This window comes from Vombatus ursinus, unplaced genomic scaffold, assembly GCF_900497805.2.
Source record: "Vombatus ursinus unplaced genomic scaffold, bare-nosed wombat genome assembly UNPS02014784.1, whole genome shotgun sequence".
Lineage (NCBI taxonomy): Eukaryota > Metazoa > Chordata > Mammalia > Diprotodontia > Vombatidae > Vombatus > Vombatus ursinus.
The window spans coordinates 26,959,164-26,984,261 of NW_020954562.1; the positions used below are offsets into that span (position 1 = coordinate 26,959,164).

General features: G+C 38.7%; 1 protein-coding gene across 1 annotated transcript in view; it reads right to left on the reverse strand.

The window, feature by feature from the left end:
* The window catches only part of MARCH1 (membrane associated ring-CH-type finger 1), a 134,523-nt gene extending 110,242 nt beyond the window's left edge, over positions 1-24,281 (reverse strand). The window contains exon 1 of the mRNA XM_027866903.1: positions 24,009-24,281. Coding sequence (XP_027722704.1) covers positions 24,009-24,199 — 191 coding nt within the window. The 5' untranslated portion in view covers positions 24,200-24,281. The remainder of the gene's footprint in view (positions 1-24,008) is intronic.
* Between the last annotated feature and the right edge of the window lie 817 nt (positions 24,282-25,098).

Consider the following 25,098-nt stretch of genomic DNA (forward strand, 5'->3'; position numbering starts at 1 on the left):
TCTGGGAGCTTTTTATAAGTTTGATTGGAGAGGGCAGCAAATGAAGGCATGACACTATTAGGTTACTGCAGTAGACTGGATGAGATGAAATGAGGCTTGGAATAGGCTAGTGGCAATTGGCATAGAAGGAGGATGGGCGCAAAGAGATATCAGAACTAGAATTGACAGGACTTGGCAACTCATTGAGCAAAGAGAGGAATGAAAGATGACACTGAGCTTTTAGCCAGAATGACAACTAAAAAGCTTGCATGGACTCTGACTACTTAGAATCGGAAGATCACAGGCATTTTTTGGGGGGGGGTCATCAAGTGGCCATGAAAAGAAATGAACATTCCTAAATATATTTCTCATTTAACTACATTATTTGGGGCCAGTTATTATAAAAAGCAGAAGAGAGTTGCCTGTTTTCATTGTTCCTCAGGGATGCCATTCATGCCAAATCTGAAATATTTCTGCTTCTAGACTGTTACTTCCATGAAGAGAGAAGACAGGGCCTCTGTGACCCTACAGCCACATTTGGGGCTCTCTGCACACAGCAAACCAACCTTTTTGCGTGTGTTCTGGACCCCTTTGGCAGTCTGGTGAAGCCCATGGACCCTTTCTCAAAATTATGTTTTTAAGGAAGTTCCTACTTCCTTTCATTCCCCTCTTTCCCACCCCACCTCTCCCCCCACTTTTTATGTGTTGTCTTACCCCATTAGAATGTAAACTCTCTGAGGGCAGAGACTGTCTCTTTTTGCTTGTATTTGTATTCTCAGTGCGTAGCGCAGTGCCAGGCATATTTTCAGTCTGTGTCCGACTCTTTGTGACCCTGTAGGCCACTAATTAGACCACACCAATAATGTCCATGGGGATTTCTTGGCAAAGATAGTGGAATGGTTTGTCATTTCCTTCTCTAGTGGAGTAAAGCAAACAGAGGTTAAGTGCCTTGCCCAGGGTCATACAGCTTGTAGATGTCTGAGGACAGATTTGAACTCAGGTCTTCCTGACCCCAGTGCTCTACCCACTGAGCTAGTGGACTGCCTCCAGGCATAGCAAATGTTTGTTGTCTGACTAACCTCATGTTTTATAAGTTGTAGAGCAGTTATCTACAGTTGGTTATACAAAAGCAAATAAATGTGTTACAAGGAGGATCAAAGGTAGTATCATCCTACAGGCCCATGTAATATTCAGTTATGCTATTATGACCACACTGATAAAAACTTAATTATATTTAACTTACAGACTGTTACAGTTATAACTCATGGATGACCACAAAAAAACAAACAAAAAATATTTATACTTTGAAAGGAGAAAAAAAGAAAATTTCTTGTTTGTGTTTACAGAAAGTCTCTAGAGTTTCAAAGCTATCAGGAACCTGTGGGTTTTCAGTTCTAAGCAAATAAAAATCCGATGCCACTTCACCCCATAGTTAGATATCCTTTCTCAACCCAGGGCTGTTAAACATCTCTGTCTATTTCAGTGTATGTTTTCAGGTATACAAACAGAAGAGAGTGTTCATTTTGATTTATCTGAGTTTTCCCTTTGGGTCTCTAGAAGAGAAAGACAACTACCTTGCTGTTATTCTTCAAATTAATAGGCATTTGAACTAAGGCTTTCCATTGCCAGCATTTCTGGGTATTTCTGAACTTTTTTCCCTGTTCATTAATGTCACTTGTCCTCTTCTCTATGCCTGGCCTTCATTTTGTCTCTCCATCTTTTCATCACCCCCTTGATCTTTTCCTGTCACTCTCAGATGTTTTCCCCATGAAATCATCTAAATGATAAATGGGGATCCCTTTCCCTCTACACTCAATGTGGGTGAAATGTATTAATTATGCATGCCTGATATAATCATTTTGTATATCTCTTCCTGTCATCCTTGCCCTTCTATTATGTCTTTGAGTCAAGTGTCTTCATTTGAAGAGGAACAAAAATCTTTTTTTTTTTAATGTAGAGCCTGAACATAAATTTTAGTGAAATGCGAAATTGCATCTCAATTTCTAGGAGCAACCTGCAGAAGAACAAATCTTTTTTTTTTTTTTTCAAATAAGTGATAGGAATTATGGTTTGTGACCTTTACATTTTATCTAAAGTGCTAGTCATTCCAATAACCTCATTTGGAGACACCTCATACAAAGAAAGGCTAGCTGAAGATGACTAATTCCCATTTTAATCTATTCTCCTGGTGACTATAAATCAAACTGACTGATTTACAACAAGAACCAATAGTATTGCATTCCAACAACTTTTGAAATCTTCTCAAACTCCTTCCACCTACAGAGTATGTGAGCTATTTGGACTTGGAATTTAGAAACCTCTGGAAAGAGAATGCTCTCTTTCCTAGCTCGTGTAGCAATTCATTCCATGTTTCTTTTTTGCAGCTAAAATCTGAAGCTTCTTTCCAGCTTTTATTGCAGTTTTAAACTGACTTCTCTTTGGATTCTGCCCAAGGAACATTATAGGATGAGTATGAATTGCTTATAGGTTCAGATTGACTTCATATGCCCATGCTACATTTTATTCCCATATTATTTATAGCAGTCTGTTAACCTGCATGTAGAAGATTGCATTTTTCATATGTTGGGCTGTTTACATTATGGCAATAAATTATATTGATAACTGTGCTTGCAGATTCTTGTGCTCAATCTCTGCCTATATAGGTTGCATTAACAACTAAATTAGAGAGCAGGAAAATAATGCCAATGTAAATTGGCATGGGGGGCAAGTAAGGAAGAGTTGCATTTAGAGTCAGAAGACCTGGGTTCAAAATTTGGCTTTGCTAATGTACTACCTGTGCGATCTTGGGCAAGTCACTTAACTTCCATGGATCTCAGTTTTCTATTTTGTAGAATGAAAGAGGTTAGACTAGGTAACTTGGAAGGTCCCTCCCAGCTCAAATTAACAATCTATGTGATTCTATGATCTGATGACTAATCTATATTGTTATATGGTTGAGTCTTACCAAACAAAGGGACTAGACTCTTCCCCCAAATTTTGAAGAAATGAGAGTTTTTAGCCTTAAAAAAATATGTTGGATGGGCAGTGAGGGACGTATGGGATAGTATATTTTTCTAGGCCTATTACATTTGCCTACAGTGATACACAGAATATGCATGATTAAAAAAATTCATTTAAATCAGAGGGTGTGAATAATTTATAAGTAGTTATAGCTGAAACCCAATCTTCCACAATTGTAGTAAGGATGAAATCTAAATAATGAACCATATAGCCAAATAAACTCAGTACTGCAGATGGCCTAATTGGCACACACTGTAAAAATGCATTGAGATAATGCCCCAAGAGGTTGTTGGGAAGCAGGGCTAAACTTCTTGATAAACTGATAAAAAAAGGAGGAAGAAGGTTGGAGTGCTGGGGGAGATGACAGTGTCTGTGAAGGCAGGTTGGTGGAGAGTGAATAGTATCTTGTGGCTAAGATAATGCTTTGGTTCCATTTAAGTACAGCTTAAACCAGTGACCTCAAAATCTAGTAAAAACAGATCCTTGGCAGGTCAATATTGACTGAGAAAACCACAGATCAGCATTATCTATGTGGTATTGTATTTTCATTCATTTTGTTAAACATTTCCCAATTATATTTTAATCTGGCGGGAGTTTTGCTGCCTCTTACTGTCCCCTTGGCCTCTGGACTAGAATAATGTTCTGTTGGTTCTATATATTCCCTAAGGTTCAGTCCTGGGTCTCCTTCTCTTTCCTCTCCAATTTGGGATTCAGGAAGACTTCGATTAGAATTCTAGCTTCAACCGTGGTATGACAAGTCACTTAACCTTTGAGAATTTCAGCTTCTTCATTTATAAAATGAGGAAAATAATACTTACACTACCTATCCCACAGCGTTATTGTGAGAATAGAATTATGTAAATGTGTTTTGTTGCTATTATCACTGGAACAATCAACAGCTTTGACATCCATTAAATTGATTTAAATTCTAAGACCTTTTTTTTTTTCTCAGATAAAAACAATTAATCATTAAGTTGGAATTGTCTAGACCTATAAGTTCATTAGTCTAGCAAATTACTGGGAAACATTAAGACTTGGAAAAGTTTTTATTTGAAATTCCCATTTCTAATCTAATGGATGTATCTAAATATAATTAACTTTCATATAATAGGGTTATTACCAGATGGTCCAAAAACTTTCAGTTAGAGATTGGCTGAAGGGATGTAGTGTGCATTGGCTGTCTGCCACAGATTCTCTACCTTGATATAGAGAATAAAGAAGTATATTCAAATGGAATTATGGCCTCCTATATGGGTGAAATAATAGACACTACCATCCATATAAGGGCAAAAAGTTGGCCAGAGAAAAATGCTTCTGATTCCCAGGAAGTATGAGCACAATTATCACTATTCTAGGTTTGAACTGTTAGCAAATAATAATCTTCCACCTCATTAGACCATCAAAGAGTCTGTCCTAAGATCAAGGCACTGATTCAAATAGTGAAAGACAGGGAACTGGGGACAGAAGAGGCAGGAGATAAGAATTATAATTCAAGAATGGGTGGGAAAAGGTAAGTGTTCAAGTAAGATGACTGGTGAGTAAATAAGAGAGGATGGGTCCCTGCATATGGGGCAATTGGCAAAGTTGTTTAGATTGAAGCAGTTCGAGAAATAGTTATGAGATGCATAAAAACATAAGTGTGTGAGATGACTGTGATTAGAGGGGCTTTCCAGCCGGAGCCCATGTTTGTAAATGTCCAGTGTCATTATAGCCTTCAAAGGACAGAGTAGAAGTCCATCTTGAAGATAGTCCATCCAAGTTTTGGATGATAGGATTATAACGTAATAGATTTAGAACAGGAAGGAGCCTAAGAGACCTGGACATTCACCCACTCATTTTACAGGTGAGGAAACTGATAGTCAGGGAGGATACATGACTTACATCACATAGTTAGTAATTGTCTAGGTAGGATCTGAACTCAGCTCTTCCTGATTCCAAGTTCAGTACCTGATCCTTTACACTATATTCCCTTTCAATAATTTTAAGTTAGAAAGGAAGAAACACAATTTGATGTGTTCAGGATGAGGGACTGGTGCTCTCTGGGGACAGGGTAATATTCTTTTTTTTTTTAATGGTATTTTTTTTTTTATTATGAGAGGGTAATATTCTTCTGGACTCAGAGGCAATTTATTTCATCTACATTGGCTGCAAAGGCATTTTGATTTCTGCTCCAAATTAGATACTGACCTTTAAGCTTACACATTTCTAGGGACATAAACAAAAGACTTTGAAAAGAACTTGTAACTCTTCTGTAAGATTATAGGTAAGACATGAAGCAAAATATCATAGAATTACTGGAAATTTTTAAGCTGTAAATATTATCTTAGATATAAAATAGTATTTGGTGGCAAGTTTTACTGTACCAAATGTATTTGAATTTATAAACACAACCTTCATATTCTATTTGCATAGCACTTGGAGGACACACAAAATGAATGTGAATACTTAAAATTTGTATGTGTGTTAGTGAGGAGACTAGGAGGGGGAAAGGAAAGAAGGACATTACAAAATTGATATTTTTTAATTGCACATAATTCAAAATAACTATGATTCCAAAATTGATATGGTGCCATAAATTGTTAAATGAAAAAGTGTATTATTTCTTTCTCCAATTGAAAAATGGTCAAAGGATATGAACAGGCAGTTTTGGATGAAAAAAAATCAAAGCTATATATAATCACATGAAAATGCTCTAAATTGTCACTGATTAGAGAAATACATTAAAACAACTTAAACTTAAAACTTAAAGGCACCATCTTTAAGATATCATCTCACATCTATCAGGTTGACTAAAACAATAGAAAGGGAAAGTGACAAATGTTGGAGAGGATGTGGAAGAATTGGGACAGTAATACATTGTGGGTGGAACTATGAACTGATCCAACCATTTTGGAGAGCAACCTGGAATTATGCCCAAAGAGTTATAAAACTGTGTATACCCTTTGACCCATCAATATTACTCTTAGGCCTGTTTCCCAAGGTGATCAAGGAAAAAGGAAAAAAAAAACCCTAAATGTTCTAAAATATTTGTAGCAGCTCTTTTTGTGGCAGCAAAGAACCAGAAATTGAGGGGATGCCCATCATTTGGAGAACTGGTTAAATAAGTTGTTGTATATGATTGTCATAGAATACTACTGTGTTGTAAGAAATGATGAGCAGGTTGATTTTAGAAAAACATGGAAAGACTTGCATGAAATAATGAAGAGTGAAATGAGCAGAACCAAGAGAACATTGTATGCAGGAACAGCAATACTGTTCAAAGAACAACTGCGAATGATTAAGCTATTCTGAGCATTATAAATATTCAAATCTACTACAAAGGACCTATGAAGGAAGATTCTATCTACCTCCAGAGAAAGAACTGAAAAATAGAAGTATGTATAGTATTATTTTATGTGTATGTGCATATATATGTGTGTATACATACATACAAATCTCTATCTATCTCTCTGTTTATGTCAAATGGTGACCTCTAGTTCAGGGTGGGGAGGAAATAAAACAGTTTGGAACTTAAAATGTAACAAAAAATAAATACAATTTAAATTTTAAAAGTTTATTAAAATTAAAATTCTCATTTTTTTAAAGAACATAGTGTTTAATGCTTTTTTTTTTTTTTTTGGTGAGTCAATCGGGGTTAATTGACTTGTCCAGGGTCACACAGCTGGTAAGTTTCAACTGTCCGAGGCCATATTTAAACCCAAGTTCTCCTGACTCCAAGGCTGGAGCTCTATCTACTGCACCACCTAGCTGCCCCTCACAGTGTTTAATGAATGTTTGTTGACTGATGACCTATAATGACTTATGGTATAACTAGGGCAATTCTGTATCATTCAAGACTTTGCTAGGAGAGCACAAATTTTGGCAGGTCCTACCAAACTAGAAAGACTTGAGTTATTGTCCTAACAATGGACTATATGCCTACAATTTAAGAATTATAGAACTTAGAGTTAGAAAAGACATTAGCAAACATTCAATCCAAACTCTTTTTTTTTTGTTATAGATGAGTAAACTGAGTCCCAGAGAGGTTAAGGGTCTTATCCAAAATCATATAGCTATAAGTAGCAAGAAAGAACTCAAACTCAAGTCCACTGATTCTAAATAGTACTCTTTCTGCTCTAATATGATTTGTATTTCATCACACAAATATTTTTACAAATGAGTCCATGGAATCAGAGAATGTTAGAAAATGTTGGAAAATTGGAAACGTTGTCAGAGACCATTTACTTCATCTCTCCAATTATATATATGAGGAAACTGAGGTTCATTTAAAAAAAAAAAAAGATGTGTTTTGTCCAAGATCAAATAGCTAGTTAGTGGCGGAGGCAGGATAATTAGCATGGAACATGGAGGGTCAAGAGGGGGATAAGGAGGGTACTTTAACAATACTCTTAGATCATCTCCCAAATTAAAGCCATCTTGATATAACTGCTGGAAGAATGGCATGACTCTTAACAATAAGGGGGAAAAAATAGAATTTAGACTGCGTTAGATGAATCAGAGTTAAAACTGTATTCTTGCAATTCTGGCCAAGTATTTTATCTCCTAAGTTTGGTAGAATATGATTTTCTAACTTACTTGTTTGGACTTATTGAGTCCCAACTGACAAAAGAAATGCTGATGGGCTGAGCAAAACAATACTAAGCAGCTAGTAACAGCAGATGCTTTATTTTGTTTAAGAAGCTCCTATTCTGTAAATATCAGACAGCGTGGGACCTATCTGGATCATCACTGGGCACCTTTAATGAAGGCTGTAATGAATGGTACTGTTCACTCTGAGGAATGAGATCATTTCTGAGAGACTCTGCTATATGCCAGTAATGCATTCAAGGGCAAATATCAGCTCTTGTTTTCCTCATTTGATCATTAAATAAATGACCAGGGATTCATTTAATGACACTAACATATTCCAAGGCTGACCACTCCAAGTGGAGAGAAAGCTAAAGTCAAAAGCTGGACTACTGGATTACACTCATGGGAGCCCCAAATAACTCACTTTGGGCAGGTTGCCAACTTTGCTCATAGATATATCTAGATATCTTACCAACTCAGCTGTTACTAAAATGAATAGGAGGAAGGTCTTGATTCATTTCAAAAACAGTCAGGAAGACAAAAGCAAAGGAATAAAGAAGAGATGGTGCATTCACTAACCTTTCATAAAAGTCTTTCCATTATCTCTCTGAAATAAATCTTTTCCAATGAGACTCAATTACAATGACCCTTTTTGACCTGAGTGTTCAGGACTCCACTGTTTCATTTTGACTTGTGTTACGTGTATTTGGACAAGAGTCCCAGTCTCATCTAGGTATGCACCTACAGAATAAATAGAAAGCTCAGGAAACTATAACACAGTGAATGCAATTTTCTTGAATCCCCAAAGCAAGCCTAGCTAAAGAAGGCCAAAAAAGCCTGTTTCTCTGAACATAAGAAAAATAAGATCAAAAGCAGATACTTAATAAAAGTTTGTTGACTTACTGATAAACAATATCATCATAGAACCTTAGAGTTGAGGAGTTGCTTTATATCTGGATTTGGAAATAAAGTCCCTTAACATTTCTGCCAAGCAGTCATTTAGTGTCTGCTTGAAAACTCAGCAATAGGGAACTCGATACTATAAGGCATCATCATCATCATCGTCATTGTCATTGTTGTCTTCACCATCCTCCTCCTCCTCCTTACAACCACCTCCACCGCCCCTACAACAACCACCATCATCATGCTGACTGTTTCTGGAGTTGTCCTGCAGGTATTTTCAGTGATTTAACAGAAAATGAGCTTACCTCTGAGTACTTTTATTCACTATAAAGAACAATCAATTTTTCTACCTGAGCAATAGCCTGCCGAATGTTAACCATAAAGGATTAAGAACAAGATAGTCCCCAGGCCATTCTATCTGAACTCCATCAAATATAAGATGGGAAGATTAGATGTAATATTAATAAACAATAATAAGTAACTGACATCTAACTTTACAGCTTGTAAAGTACTTTATATACATTGTCTCATTTGATCCTGTGGGAAAACTCTTGTCTTTGTTGCTTAAGAATTTATATTTCACGGTCCAAGAATTACAATTCATTGGTGCTCAAGAAGCTTTAGTGGCTCCCCATTGCTTCTAGGATAAATAAAAATATCTCAGGTTGGCATTTAAAATCCTTCACAGTCTGACTCCAGAGTTTCTTTCCAGAAGTATTTCCTATTACTCTCTTTTATATACTCTATGTTCTAACCAAATTAATCAACTTTCTATTTCCCAAACTTGATGTTCCAGCTTTTTAACCTCTATATAAATAAAGGTAAAATTATCTCACACCCAAAACACACTCCTTCACCTCTGCCTTGTAAAACCCGGACTTCTTTCAAAAATCAATTCAGGTGCTACTTCCTACCAGAAGCCTTTCCTAATCTCCCTATATCAGGTGTTCTTCTAGGGAAACCATGATGTTTAAAAAAATTGATAATGGTATTTCAATATAATTGACTTCCTTTGTAATCTTAAGTATTTGATTTTATATTTTTAAGAACATTATTCTAAGAAGGGATCCATCTATAGGTTTTACCAGATTGCCCAGGGGTCCATGCTAGGGGAGGGGGAAGAAACTGCTTTTCCTTCTGCTCTTTGTATTTTCAGTCCCTTGTATATAAAAAATACTTGGTTGAATTGGATAGTTCTAATGTTTAGGAAGCTCTTAGCAATACTGAGTTGAAACTTCTCTCTTTCTCTAGAACTTCTTTCACTGGATCTGGTTCTACTTTTAGAGTGACAGAGAATTTCCACTCCTTTCTCATTCTAGAGCCTCCACTATTTGAAGACAATGAACAAGATATCATATTCTCCTTCCACTCCCAATCCTAACCAAGATTACTGTTTTCTGGGTTAAACATCCCCACTTCATATAAACATTCCTCATAGGACTTTGTTTCCAAATTCTCCATTACTTCATCATCAGGGTCAACCTCCTCTGACCTTTATCTCAATTTGAAAATCCTAGATCACAAAAATTTTGACTAGTTTTCATTTTTGTAAAGTTGTTAAAGGAACTTCCACAATATGGGTATATGTATGGTCATATCTACAGACCCACAAACATATATTTATGTAATCTCTATGGGCTTCTCTGAGCATGTCCAGTTCCTCTAGGATAAAGATGCTCTAGACCATGTCCAGATTACCCAACATGGAGACTCATATCTCCCACCAAATGGGTGGGTATAGCCTCCTCTGACTGGCTTTCTGTATCTTTAAAACTGTCAAGACTGAGTCACTGGCTCTTATTCTGGAGTTCTCTTTTCTGTCACTCTCTTTCTGCTGTCCTCTGTTACCCCAGCTCTTGGAAGTGAATCTGGGGGTGTTAGTTTCTTTCCTGTGTTGTTTGTCCTCCTCAGTTTCAGGTGCCAGAGGCAATCCTCAGGAGACTGGGAGTTTGAGCATAGTGACCTTGAAGCCAGGATTGCAGGCAGGATAGGATAGCCAGTCAGCTAGGTATGGAAGCCTTGAGAAACCAGGGTGTCTGGGATTCAGGTTTGAGAAGAGTTTTGGACTTGGAACTGGGACATTTATGATTATGCTTTCTGAAGTAAATATTTGTGTCTAAAATCTAATCTGGCTGTTAAATGGCTAATGGAACTGGGATACAGGGGACTACCCTGCACATTTGAGTGAACAATATCAGTGAGGGCTAAAGCCATTTGCAGAGAACCTAGGTGCCTTCCATCACCCCTTAAAGGTACCAGAGAACCCTGGTTGGGGAAGGTGTGAAATGATGAAATCTAACCTACCTGGCCTTCCAGGTGAGGAGGGTCAGGGTACTCTGTGTTAAGCATAACATGTGTGATATATATGATCATCTATGCACATATACATACGAATATACAAAGATGTATGTATGTACATGTAACCTGGGCTTCACATATGTTATGTATAACCCTGGCCCACACTGCCTGGAAGGCCAAGTAAGTTAGATTTTACCATTTTACCATGCCCTCCCCAAGGTTCTCTGGTATAATCACAATATACAAATTTACTCCCTGAATACATGAAAGGCACAATTCCTCTCCCGCTTTGCACCACCTCAGTCTCTGAAGATGGCAAAGAGATTAAGTTCATAGCTTAGCTCAGTTCCATAGAGCATATTCCCAGCTCAGAGTATAAAACCCCCCTTGGCTCGAGTCCCAGGAACCTTGGCTTCTCAAGGCTTCCACGAGGGACCGGCGGGCTGTACTGTCCCTACTGTATTCCTGGCACCAAGGTCACTATCACTTGAACTCCCAGCTCCTGAGGCACTTGAAACTGAGGAGGGCAAGTAATACAAAAGGGAAACAAACATCTCCAGGCCCATTTCTCAGAGGAGGGATAAAAAAGAGGGAGAAGGAAAAGGAAAATCTTTCCCTTTTCACCAGTTCAGTTCGAAGCAGCCACATTGTGGGTGAACTGAGATCTTCACCCTCAGGATGCAGCAGATAAAAACTACTGAAAAGGGTGCAGTGAGACAGGGAGCACCCAAAAATAAGCAGTCAATCAGAGGAGGCTGTACCCTGACTTGGTAGGAGACAGAAGCCTCCACGTTGAGCAACGTGAACATGCTCCAAAGGCCCCTCAAAGCATCTCCATTTTAGGAGAGCTGGACATGCCCAGAGAAACCTGGGTTATATTTACATGAAAGATGCTTTTGTAACATTAGGTCCAGTTAAATAGTCCTGATGATAAAAATAGAAAAACTATATCTTATATGTGAATTCTCTAAAAGATCCAAGCTATCATATGTAAACATTAAATAAGTAGTCATATGCATGCAAATACTTCCTTGAAGGTCTTACTTAGTCTAGAAAAGCCATCTGCTATTTTGGAATGTGGGGACTTTAAGAAGTTTCTGTTTTCTTAGTTATTCTTCCCAAACAAGCTTTTTAAAGTTTATTGCCACTTGCAAAATTGGAACCATTCTGGTCGACATATACAAGTTGTTTTCTCACATTCATTTCTCAATAAAGAAAAAAAGAGTTCGCAAAACTAGCTCGCAAGATCAGCTACACACAACACATAATACAAAGGGGTAAAAGTCTATCTTACAGGTAAGTCAATGATTTCTAAATAAATCTTTTTTTTTTTCTTTTTTGATGGGCAATTGGGGTTAAGTGACTTGCCCAAGGTCACACAGCAAGTAAGTGTTATGTGTCTGAGGCTGCATTTGAACTCAGGTTCTCGTGACTCCAAGGCCGGAGCTCTATCCACTGCAGCACCTAGCTGCCCCCAAATTAATCTTTTTTAAAGAGGTCACAGACAGGACTTACTATAAGTTCCCAGTCAACATATATCAATCTATGATTTCAATGGCACTAGCTTTATTCTGAACTTTAAACCATATTGACTCAACCTATATAGTCCAGGAAATAAACAGTATTATTGTACATCTCATAGTGAAAAAAATAGTGAATTAGGAGATAAAAGGGACGAGTTCTAAACCCAAGGCCGACACTAACTTGCTAGATTAATTATCTCTAAAATGAAGGGACTGAACTGACTACCAAGTTTCTTTCTAGCTCTAAAAGTTCATAACTATAGCAGCTAGGCAGCACAGTTTGGAGTCAGGAAGATCTCAGTTCAAATCTGGCCTCAGATGTTTACTAGTTGTAGGACCCTGGCCAAGCCACTTAATTTCTACCTGCCTCAGTTTCCTCAACTATAAAAGGGGAATAATAATGGCATCTATCTCCCAGATTATGAGGAACAAGTAAAACATTTGTAATGCAATCAGCACAGTGCCTGGCACATCATTCAATCAATTAATCAATAAACAGTTATTGAGCACCTACTATGTGCCAGGCCCTGTGCTAAGCACTGGGGATACAAAGAGGCAAAAAACAGTCCCTGTCCTCAAGGAGCTAATGGGGAGACAATATGTAAACAAATATGTACAAAACAAGCTATATACAGGATAAATAGGAAATAATCAATAGAAGGAAAGCACTGGAGGGTTGGGAGAGGTTTCTTGTAGAAAGTGAGGTTTAAGTTGGGACTTAAAGGAGCCAGGGAGGTCAGCAGTCAGAACAGAGAAGGGAGAGTGTCCAGGCATGGGTGACAGATAGGGAGAATGATCCAGACCTGAGAGATAGAGTGTTTTGTTCTTGGAACAGGGAGAAGGTCAGTGTCACTGGGTTGAAGAGTACCTATCAGGGGGTAAGGTGTAAAAAGACTGGAAAGATAGAAGGGGGGCTAGATTAAGAAGAGCTTTGATTGCCAAAAAGAACATTTTGAATTTGTTTCTCGAGGTGAAAGGGAGCCACTGGAGATTATTGAGTAGGGGGAGTGCCATGATCAGACCTGTGCTTTACGAAAATTACTTCAGTGGCTGATAGTAGGCTTTTGATGTATTTCCTTCTTTCCTACGGGTATCAATATATGTTTCTTCTTCCCAAATAGAGAGAATTCATGAGGGCACTGGACTCGTTAATTCACAGAATCTCAGAATTGTAATAGTCCTGAGAGGCTATTCAGTAAAGCCCAAAGTTGAACAGAAATCCCATCAATGAAATCCCTGATAAATGGCCATCCCTCCTTTGCTTACAGCCCTCCAGTGTGGGAGAAGCTATGACCGGAAGGGATGCTGAAGAAGAGCAAAGAAGGGGTATTTTGGGGGATATTATAGGAGAGTCTGTCTTTTGGCATGAGGGTTGGGGAAGAGCCCACCGTTCAAACAGATTCACACAACTGCAGAAGCTCACCATAGGAAGGGATTATGGAGGACATCTAGGGATCCTCTCTGTGGTGTCTATGACACAAGTAATCTACTCTCTGATTAGAGACCACCAGCAGCACTCCAGGGCAGCCACATCCTCCTTTTTTTCTAGGCCAATTTGTTAGGAAGTGAAGTGAACCCTGGCTTTTGCCTGCTGTCTGATAGTCTGTTCTTAGATTCCAAGATGCATGACAAGTCCTCAAGTTGTTGTTCAGTCGGGTCCCAACCTTCATGACCCTAATCGGGGTTTTCTTGGAAGAGCTACTGCAATGGTTTGCCATTTCCTCCTTCAGCTCATTTTACAAATGAGGAACTGAGGGAAAGAGGGTTACGTGATCTGCTGAAAGACACACAGCTAGTAAGTCTCTGAGATTGGATTTGAACTCAGGAAGATGAGTCTTCCTGATTCCAGGCTTGGCACTCTATCTGTGCCACCTAGCTACCCTCAGTTACTGGCAGACAAGTCCTTCCCAAGTCTTCTCTCCTCCAGTCTAAACATTTTAATCCCTTCAAATGATCCTTATACAATCTGGACTCATGGCCTTTCTCATTATGGTTGCTCTCCTATGCATGCTTTGACAAACTGGAAAACTTCCAAAGAAAGACAACCAGAATTGTCAATGTCTTACACTTTAGGTTCAAAACAAGGCACCCAGAACTAAACAAAATATTTTAGATGTGGTCTGACCAATAAGGCTATCCATTAGCAAGTAGTAGGGATGGAAGAATTTGGTTGACACTATACCATCAGAGATGAGAGAGAATGAAAAATGTAGCACAAATAATCATTAGGACTCCACCCAGCTCAAGGGAGTGTTTGTCTTAGATGTTGGTGCATACTAGTCAGATTGGCTCATCCCTCGCAAGAAATTCTGAGTGTCTAAAAGAGTAGAGAAGTGGACAGCTTGTTGTAAGAAGCTTGTAGTAACTCAGTTAGGTTGTATGAGATTTTCCCCTACTGTCCTTCTTGCTATTTTTTGTTTGTTTGTTTGTTTTTAATGAACTTGGCAGCTTTGCCACTAGAAGTACATATTATTCTTGTGGTGCTTAGGAGTCATGTACACAGTACATTCAGGGGAGATTTGAGCAATGATGAAATATATATTTGGGAAATTTGGTCTCAAAGCTGTTCATCCGATCCCTCAAAATGGATCTCAGCTTTGTGTAGTTGCAAAGAACCAGAAACAACATAGATGTCAATCAAATAGGGAAAGGCTGAACAAACAAACTGTAATAGACAGAAGTAAATGGACAATTACTGTGGCTTAAGAAATGACAAATATGAAGAATAAAGATAAACATGGGAAGATTTATATGAATTGATGTCAAGGGAAATAAATTGAAACAGGAAAAACAAAATACTGACCAAAACAATATAAAAGGAAAGAACAATAACAACAAAATTGTGCCATGAACGCTGCATAATTACAATAATCAAGCTCGGCCTTGCAAAAAACAGGAGAAAATAAAGCTTCCTTCTTTGTAGACTAAGGGTATGGAACAACAAATATAATACCATATAATTTGATACACTGGTTAATTTTGCTGAATTGTGGTTTTTTTTTGTTACAAGGAATGACTGAGAAGGGAGTGAGAGATATATTATAAATGAAAATGATGAAAAATAGAAGAAATAATTTTTTAAAAATGAGTTCAATCTCCCAACACTGAGAATTGTTGATCATTGGGGGGCATCATTATGTCAAACTCTGGCACTACAATCTTCCTTTTTCCTAAATACCATGCTTTTGTTAAATCCATCTAGGATAACATTCCTGTTTTTGGCTATTATAATTACCGATTCATATTGAGTTTGAAGTCCACTAAAACACCAATTTTTTTTTTTCACATGTCTAACCATGCCACTTATGAACCTGGCTCTGTAGTCAAGGACTTGGGTTTAAATCTGTCCTTTGATGCTTAGTAACTATGTCACTTTGAGCAAGTCAATTACTCTTCCTGGGTCTGTTTTCTCCTCTGAGAAATCAGGGGTTTGAATTAGACGGCCACTGAGCTTCCTTCTATATCTAAATTTATGATCTTTGCCCTCCAGAACAATAAGTTGATTTCTCAACCCAAATGTCAGACTGTAAATTTATTCCTATTAAATTCTATTTATTAGATTTGAACCATTATCCTAGCCTGTTGAGTCTCATTTTGATCCTGGCTCCATCTTACAACATGTTAATTACTTCACCTTTTTCCTCATGCAAATGTCACGAGCATGACATCTCTACCTTTATGACTTGGATAAAAGCAAAGATAGAACTTTTATAAAATTTGCAGATGGGGGAAATAGTTAACATGTTATTTTTGAATAGCACAGGACCAAGTGGATAGAGCACTAGGCTTGGAATCAGGAAGATTCTCTTCCTGAGTTCAAATTCAGCCTCAGACTCTTACTAGCTGTATGACCCTGAACAAGTCACTTGACCCTGTTTGCCTCAGTTCCTCATCTGCAAAATGAGCTGGAGAAGGAAATGGCAAACCACTCCAGTATCTCTGCCAAGAAAACCCCAAATGGGGTCATGAAGAGTCAGACACGACTGAAAGGACTGAACAACTACAAAAGGACAGATGCTTCCAGACTGTCATCCAGGCATGAATAAATACTTTTGTACTCAAGTCATTCAACCAGTTTTAAATCCATCCAAACATTATCATCTAGCCCACACATTCACAACTTGTCCACAATCACAGTATGAGAGACTTTGCCAAACGCTTGGCAACAATCTAAGTACACTATGTCTATCACATTCCTCTGACCTACAAATCTAGTAACCCAGTCAGAAAAGGAAAGGAGGTGGTTCTGGCATGAATTGTTTTTAATGAAGCCTTGCTGGCTCTCAGTAATCCCCAAACTTTCCTTTCCGAATGCTTGTTAAGCCAATGATTTTATCAAAATGTTACATAATTTTGCCAGGAATCAGAAATCAAACTCATAAGCCTGGATGACGAATACTCTAACCTTTCCTCCCTTCAGTTCTATAGTTCCTTTTGCATTATCCACAATTTTTTAAAGATCTAGTGACTTAATAGTTGTATGCACCAGTTTACTCTAGAAGGCAGGTCTTCCAGTCTTGGAGACTGGTACTGACTGAGGTCATTGAGATATTCTTTTATGAGAAGACGTATGAATTGATGTCAAGGGAAATAAATTGAACCAGAAAAAACAAAATACTGGCATTGAGATATTCTTTCATATTCCTCAATAATCCTGCGTTTCAACTCCTTGTTAAACATCTTTTATCTCTCATTCACAGACTAAAGACCATTCTCTTGGTTAGAGTAACAGAAACTAAATAAGACTAAAGAAGTTTGGGCTTCCCTGGCAGTCCTATTTTGTTAGCTCATTCACAGACTGCAGCAGTTTCTTTCTTTTTTTTTAATCCCTCCTGTCTTTAATCTTTCTCCCTCCCCTAAGAGAGATAAAATAATCATCATAATAGCTAACCTTTATGTAAAGCTTTAAGATCAGTGCTTTAAAACAACCTCAGGAGGTAGATGCTATTATTATTCCCATATTACAGATAGGAAACTGAGGGTAAGGGATTAAGTGATTTCCCCATGATCACACAGTTATTAAATGTATAAAGCAAGATTTAAGCTCAGGATTTCTGGACTCAACATAATCTTTGCATTACATCACCTAGCTGCCTACTACCCCTCACCCCCCTTTGTGTCTTTGTCCTTCATCACCAGCCTCATCCCTCCTAGTCTCCCTAGTTTTACTAGAATTCCTGTTTTTTAGGGAAAAGGATGAGCCTTTCTTTTTGCATTCATCTTATGTACCTGCCATTGCTTCTCAGTTTTATACATCTTTTAAAAAATCTAATGTATTTCATACATTATGCTTTCCTTTCAGTCTGTTTAGACAGTTCCCCCATTTCTTCCAGTTGGGTGCTTTGTGTTCATACTTTTATAGTTTAATTCTTAAGACTCTACCATTTTTACTGGGACTGATTTGAAGTTGGCCTTTTCTGTCTTCTTTCTGTTTCTGGCTTTTCTGTTTACTCTGGTTCCCTCTACCTATGTGTTCAGAACGCAAAACTTTCTCCTTATCCCTCTTTTTACTTTTATAGTGGGTGATTTTTATCTATTCCCTACTGATGGGGATGGGATCTGAACCCCTGAAAGGAAAACACCATGTCTTTAAAAGCAACGCAGTCCTTGAATTTTCCCACACATTTCAGTAGCTCAGATCACTGGTGCAGATTCCTTAAGAATCTGGTCCACTCGTACTGGCATCACAACACGCAGGCTCACTAGGAATCTTGCCTCCCCAATGGTGTCTTAATAAACTTGCTACTTAGAACGAAAGAAGGCTTGAGTGGTCAAATTCTTTTGAACAGATCTGCCCTGTATTTCGGGGTTCCTAGCATCCCTAGATCGCGACACCCCTAATTTTTGAGGCATCATTTCCTCCTGACAGCTCTCTAATCTATTATCTCAACTTGTGACCTAGCTACTAAGCTTCAGAATGCCATCAGTATTGTATCTTCAGCAACCTGGGGCACCTAGGTGGCCCAATGGATAGAGAACTGATTCTGGAGTCAGAAAAACTTGAGTTCCAATCTGGCCTCAGACCCTGACTAGCTATGTGATTCTGGTCTAGTCATGTAACCTCTGTTTGGTTCAGTTTCTCCAATTAACATCAGTTTCTTCATCTGTAAAATGGGGATAATAATAGCACCTATCTCCTAGGGATGTTGTGAGGATCAAATGGGATAATTGCAAAGCACTTAGTATGTTGCCTGGCACATAGTTAACACTATATGAATGTTAGCTAGTATTACCTATTACTGGGGCAGCTAGGTGGCACAACGGATGGACTGATGGACCTGGAATCAGGAAGATTCTCTTGAGTTCAGATTCAGCCTCAGCCTCTTACTAGCTGTATGACCCTGAAGAAGTCACTGTTTGCCTTACTTTCCCCATCTGTAAAATGAGCTGGAGAAAGAAATGGCAAACCCACTCCAGTATCTTTGCCAAGAAAAACCAAAATAGGGCCATGGAGAGACCAATACTACTGAAATGACTGAACAATCTCCACTACCACACTTACCTATTATTTTCATTTATATCTAGGTACCTCAGCACACTTAAAAGGAGCTCTGTATCTTCCCCTTTTTTCCTCCACCCCCTCCAATTAGCTCTCTCTTCAACTTCTCCATTTCTGTCAATGATATTATCATTTTCCTAATCTCCTTGACCTTAGTTTTATCTTTATCCATTTTCTTTCATTCCTAAAATATTTGGGCTATCTCTTATTTTAAGACAGTGTGCCAGGTCCTGAGTGAAACCCAAAGATGAGCAAAGCATGACCTATGACCTGAAAGAATGCCAGTCCCATCCAGTCTGTCCTTGAGTCCTGTCAGATCTCCCTCCCTTATGACTACTACATCTATCTATTCCTTCTTTACCATTCCCAGTGCTACTACCCCAAGTTTGAGTCCTTTTCACCTTATACCTTGACTGTGACAAAGAATTATAGGATTATAAATTTGGAAGAGAAATGACCTAGAGGTCATCTTGTCTAACTTCCTCACTTTTGAGAGGGAGAATCTGAGTTTCAGAGAAATTATTTGCTCAAGCTTACCCAGGTAGTAAGTAGGAGAGTGGAGATTCAAACCTAGACACTCTGACTCTAAATTTAACTATCTTTTCATGGACTCCCTACCTCCAATTTTTCCTCATTGCCATGCCCTCCCCCTTTCCCAATCTAGTCTACTTATTATATTTCCAAATTAATCTTTCTGTAATAACACTTGGCAAATATTACCCTACAGCTCAGAAATCTTCAAAAAGCTCACTACTGTCTACAGGATAAAGTACAAATTTCAAAGTGCCAAGTCCTTAGCCTCACATTCCAGCCCTTGACAATCTGCTTCCAACCTACTTTATTTCTCTCTTGTTCTCTCCAAGAATTCTTTAGGTCAGACAGTCAAACTTGTTTCTCACGTTTCCTGGTTTATCAGCTTTAGTAATTTGTTCATGCCCATTTATATACTCTTCATTTATATAAATCCTGACTTTCTCAGTAAATGTTTCACCTTCTCTGTGAGAATTTCCTTAGCAGTCCTTCAGCAGCTAGATGGCACAGTGATTAGAATGCCAGGCCTGGAGTGAGAAAGACTCATCTTCCTGAGTTCAAATCTGGCCTCGGACACTTACTGGCTGTGTGATCCTGGGCAAGTCACTTAATCCTGTTTGCCTTAGTTCCTCATCTGTAAAATGAGCTGGAGAAGGAAATGGCAAACCATTCTAGTTATTGCTGCCAAGAAAACCCCAAATGAGGTCATGAAGAATTGGACATAACTGAAAAAGACTGACTAACAAAACCTAGTCCTCCTCTTGACCCCTGTAATATTTATGTTTTAAACCTCTCATTCAATAGTAAACATATGCCACCTAACATCATTTGGCAGGCTAAATTCCTTTATGGTCTCTTTGTATTACCAGAACCTAGGGGTAGTCTCCTGCATACAGTAGTCACTCAATAAATGTTAATGATAATTGTTATTGGAAAATAAAGTGATCTTTCTCATTGAGATTACCTCCCAAGTACTCTGATTATAGTTTTGATTACCTACTTATTTGCATGTTGGCCTTTCCATTAAAATAAAAGCTCCTTGAGGGCAGGTACTATTCCTGCCTTTCTTTGTTTTCCAGCACTTAGTATAGTGCCTAAAACATAAATAAGAGCTTAATAAATGCTTGTTGATGCATTAATTGATCTTACATATTATTGAATCTCTTGTCAACAAAAGTCTAGGTAAAAGTCTTTTTTTAAAAATGTCCCTCAGAACAAAATCTCTATTAGGAAAAATTGTTTCTGTGACTCCACAATTGCAAGAGTCTCTTCTTTAATGACAGCTTGTATATTATAGCACACACCTCAGAGTTGGCATGGGGCAAAGAGTGATTTAACATTGGTTCCTGACAAGGGTCTTCACATATCATCTTGCAATCTTCCTGAGATGGGAGCTTGACCATTCCGGGATAGGGATATCCTCTGCACTGCTGCTTTCTTCCTACCCTCCAAAACTGCATCCAGCTAGGGAATGCTGGAACCCCTCTTTCAACTGAATTTGCCTCAAGAACAGTGTTAGCTAGTTAAGGCTTTGATATAACACGAAAGGAACAAGAGGATGTCTTCCACAATGTCACCTGGATTCTCTATTAAGGATTTATGGAAAGCAATGGGGAAGGATAACATAAGATGAGATAGCATGGATTGATGGCATCTACATTGATGGAAGGCAATCATGGACCCATTGCAGTGATGAAGTATACGTATAATACACACCACTTGGCTATTTCAATTCTAGGTGGCACATTGGTTAGAGCACTGGGACTGGGAAAATTTGAATTAAATGAATCCAGTCTCAAGTACTTCCTAGCTGGGTGACTCTGCATTTAATTTGTCTGTCTCAGTTTTATTATCTATAAAATGGGCATAATTATAACACCTACCACTTTGTTGTGAGGATCAAATAATATTTGTAATATACTTTGCAAACTTTAATGAGATATATAAATGCTAGCTATTATTATAAAAAAATCATAAGACTGGAAGCAGTGTTGAACAATCCTTTGAAGTTAAGAGATAATAACTCCTTAAGTACAGTAGATATTAAAATGTCATGAATATACATCCTCTTCCTCTTTTTCCCCATTAAACCTCCTTGTCTAAGTGAATAAAGGAGATAGACATCCAACTAAAAGTATAAGAATTCTCTTGCTGGTTTTCTTACTCACCAGAACCTAGGAGTGAGATGAGCACACAGAGAAAGAAAATAGGTAGCTTGAAAGTGATAATTTCCAGGGAAATGGATATTCTCAGGTAGTCTGGAAGGGACTTTGTATATGTCACATATGTGTCACATTCTCAATGGAGGTCCACTATTGGAGTTTGAAAAAGCCTTTATTTGAGGGAGGAGGAGATGGGGGAGGGGGTCAAATCTTTCTCTGACAAAATTTTAAGTTCCTAACCATGCCCCATCCTTCTGCCTTGTACCTTTTCTCAAATTATGCAGAACTGGAATCATCTGTGTCTGGAATGTGTTAGACTAGAGACTTCCAGTTTGCTAGCTCAGTGGCACCTCTTTGACTATGACCAAGATCCTCCAACTCTAAATCCAGGATTCTCTCTCTCTCTCTCTCTCTCTCTCTCTCTCTCTCTCTCTCTCTCTTCATTCTGCTCTTAATGGAGGTGAGAACATCTATTGGGCTTCCAGCTAACGTGCCTTCCAAGTACAACACACTGCAGATTTATAAAGTCCTCCATCTTTCTTCTGGCCCCCAAACCGGGACAACTCAAATCCAAACAACTCTATGTGTTCTATATGGACTCCACAACACTTAATGCTTAAATTCACTCATATAGCCATAGGTACAGGTACAATAGTACTGGAATCCTTTTTGAAATGAATTTGTTCAATGGCATTATTTTAGAAATGTATATGGCTTGGTATAAAGCACAATACCTAACTTTTCTAGGCATATATAAAGTTGCTGTAGTGACATCCCAATTGCAAGCTCCCTTGACCATTTCTCCCAGCTGCCCCAACAACCTGTTGTGATCCATGTCTCCATATTTTCCATCTGACATCTCCCAGCTGAGCCTGACAATTATACAACAAATTAGCCCTAACTGCAGAAGTGACATTTCTCATTATAAACAAAATACAACAAAAAGCCTGCCCTTGAAGAACAGAACCTCAAGCCTCTAGGTCCCGAATATGGTCCCTAGTGGCATTGGGGCCGGTTTAATCATCATTCCTGAGTTCAGCCAAATTCACATGGATGAGTTTGAGGTGAAAAGCACTATCCAATTTTAGCTGGTCCTTGAGAGAACATGGGATCCTCACATTCCTTCTTACTTGAACTAGAATATTTGCCTAAGCAGAAGTGGTTTATGAGGCTCTTTGTCAAAATGACTTAGAATTCCAAATAAGTGGAGGAGGAAGCAGACATCTAGTTCTGTTCTGTGTCAACGTTAAAGGGACTGGGTGTCAAGTCTACTGACATCTTGATTTCTGCCTCCCACACTCACCTTTTCTGGTCCTGTTAAGCCCTTAATTAGTGTCTGAGCAGTCATTCACCAACGGCATGGTGGTGGAGGGGGGCACACACAAAACCCCTTAAGAAGAAGCTACATGTTAAGGGGACATGGGGTCTCTCTAATTAGCAACTGACCTGCACACTTCTGAATCATCATCACACCTGTCATCATATGGGGCAGGAAGCTCCTGAGCAGTATTAGTTACACAGGTCTTTGTAGTCACTGGTTCTTCCAGGCACGAAATTGCTGGCATTGTCTCTGTGCCTGGATTTCTCTCTGAAAAAATTTCTTTAGGAGCTTCATTTTGCCTGAGATAAGCCAAAGATTGTGGGTCTCCAAAGTTGTTTTGGCTTCCATTTCCACCAAGGTCTTTTGTGAAACTCTTTTCCTCAGGAGATGTAAGAGTTGATGAAAGGCTGTATTCTTTGTATCTCTTGGCCTTTCCCCTACGGTGGTTTAAAGAGCAGCTCTCATATTCTGTCCACTCCTGTTTCTCTCTGGTCCCTAGATGGACAACCTCAATGGTGTTAGAAGTTGGGGACCCATCCAGGTTTCTGCATGTCCTGTCATTACTTCTTCTTCCTTTTCGGGAAAGCTTACTTCTTTCTTGGGCCCTCTGCCGAGCCTGAACCCACTGACTTTCATCTGTAGAAGATGAATCAGACATCTCTTTGTGGAATTCACTCCATCGAGAACTTGAGATGGGGAGGTGAAACTTACTTTTCTTCCCCTTTCTCTGCTTTTCTGCATGCTCATATCTTTCAGAAGCCTCTCTCTTCCTCCGCCTAAACCTCTGTTTCAACTGTTTCTTACTAGACTCCCTACAAGTAGGAGTCAGCACCATGACAGGGGTGGAATGCTCAAACGTATCTTCTGACAAATCATGCAAGGTGGAAGATCTAAACAATGCAACAGGCAAAGGACAGGGTGGGAAATGGGAAATGGAAAAGAGCAGTGGGAAAAAGAGAGAGAGAAAGAAAGATGAAAATGGCAGCATGAACTTAGAGTTTGTAAACAAAGATCAACTGGAAAGAAAAGGAAATAAACAAATGACCAGTTATTTTTTCTTCTTCTTATGTCAATGTTAACCGTTGATGATTAATGTTAGGCAGAAGCAAGGAGCATACATGTGTCAGAATGCACAGTGAGAACACAGACTAATAATTCTAAAAAAAGCGGGGGTGGAGAAGGATCTCCTGTTTAGTACATACCTACAGATGTCCTGAGTGGATGGGCAGACGGACAGCCGTGACTGGCTTCTGGGAGCTGTTCCTGTTGTTGGGCTACTTGCCTGTTGAAAGAAATTAGATAATTTGGAATCTTGGTTAATGTAATACATGCTCGAAATCTTATTTTTTTCCCACATATTTAAAAAGTTGCAACAAATGTTGCTGCCGGTCATGGTGCTAGCTCCCCAGCTCACAGAACACAGGAAGTTAAGAGTGGTCTGCGTGCAAAAGTAAAACTTGTTTGAGGAACTACAGCAGCTGAAAAGCTACAGTTGCCTTTGTCTTTGCCTGGAGGAAGAGGATTCCACAAGTTTCTCTTCTATTTACTGTAAACTTGGGAAGGACTCTTCAATTTACATTTGAAACCTCCTAGGGGAGGCCCAGGAACAAAAAGATCTGTATAGCACAGTCTCTTCTGCACTGATCAGAATCTAGAAGATCCAAGTTATCTGATAGTTTATTCATTTACCAAATGCCTCAGGGATTATTATGAGAGTGGACTCTTCATAGAGTCACTGAATCTGATAAGATCTCTTAAAGGTTGGAAGCCTATGATGCCCGCCTGGGCGCACTTTGCTGAATTACCAGGCATCATCTAGTTGTTAACTATTTGTGCTGGGTCAGCAGAAGGAGAAAGAGAGGCACAAGAAATTACTTGGACTGATAGCTCTCCAGTAGCTTTACATATCTATATATTCATCCCTTTGATTATCACATTAGCCTGGTGAGGTAATACAGTACAAATATGATTCTCCTCCCCATTTTACAGATGAGGAAAATGGGGTCTAGAGAGGTCCCATGGCTTGCCAGAAGTCAAGCAATGAGGAAGTAGTTGTAACTGGAATTTCAAAACCCATCTGACTTCAAGTCCACTGTTGGTTTTCCCCTCTATTGTACAAGGCTGCGTTTCACTATTAACCTTTAATATTTTAAAAGCAATCCTACCACAAATAATATTAGCTGATATTTACATAGTAATTCAAAGTTTAGAATATGCTTTATATGCATTATCCCAGTGTACTGGGAATAAGATAGTTTGAATTAACTCTCTAGGGTCATTAGTATGCCATTT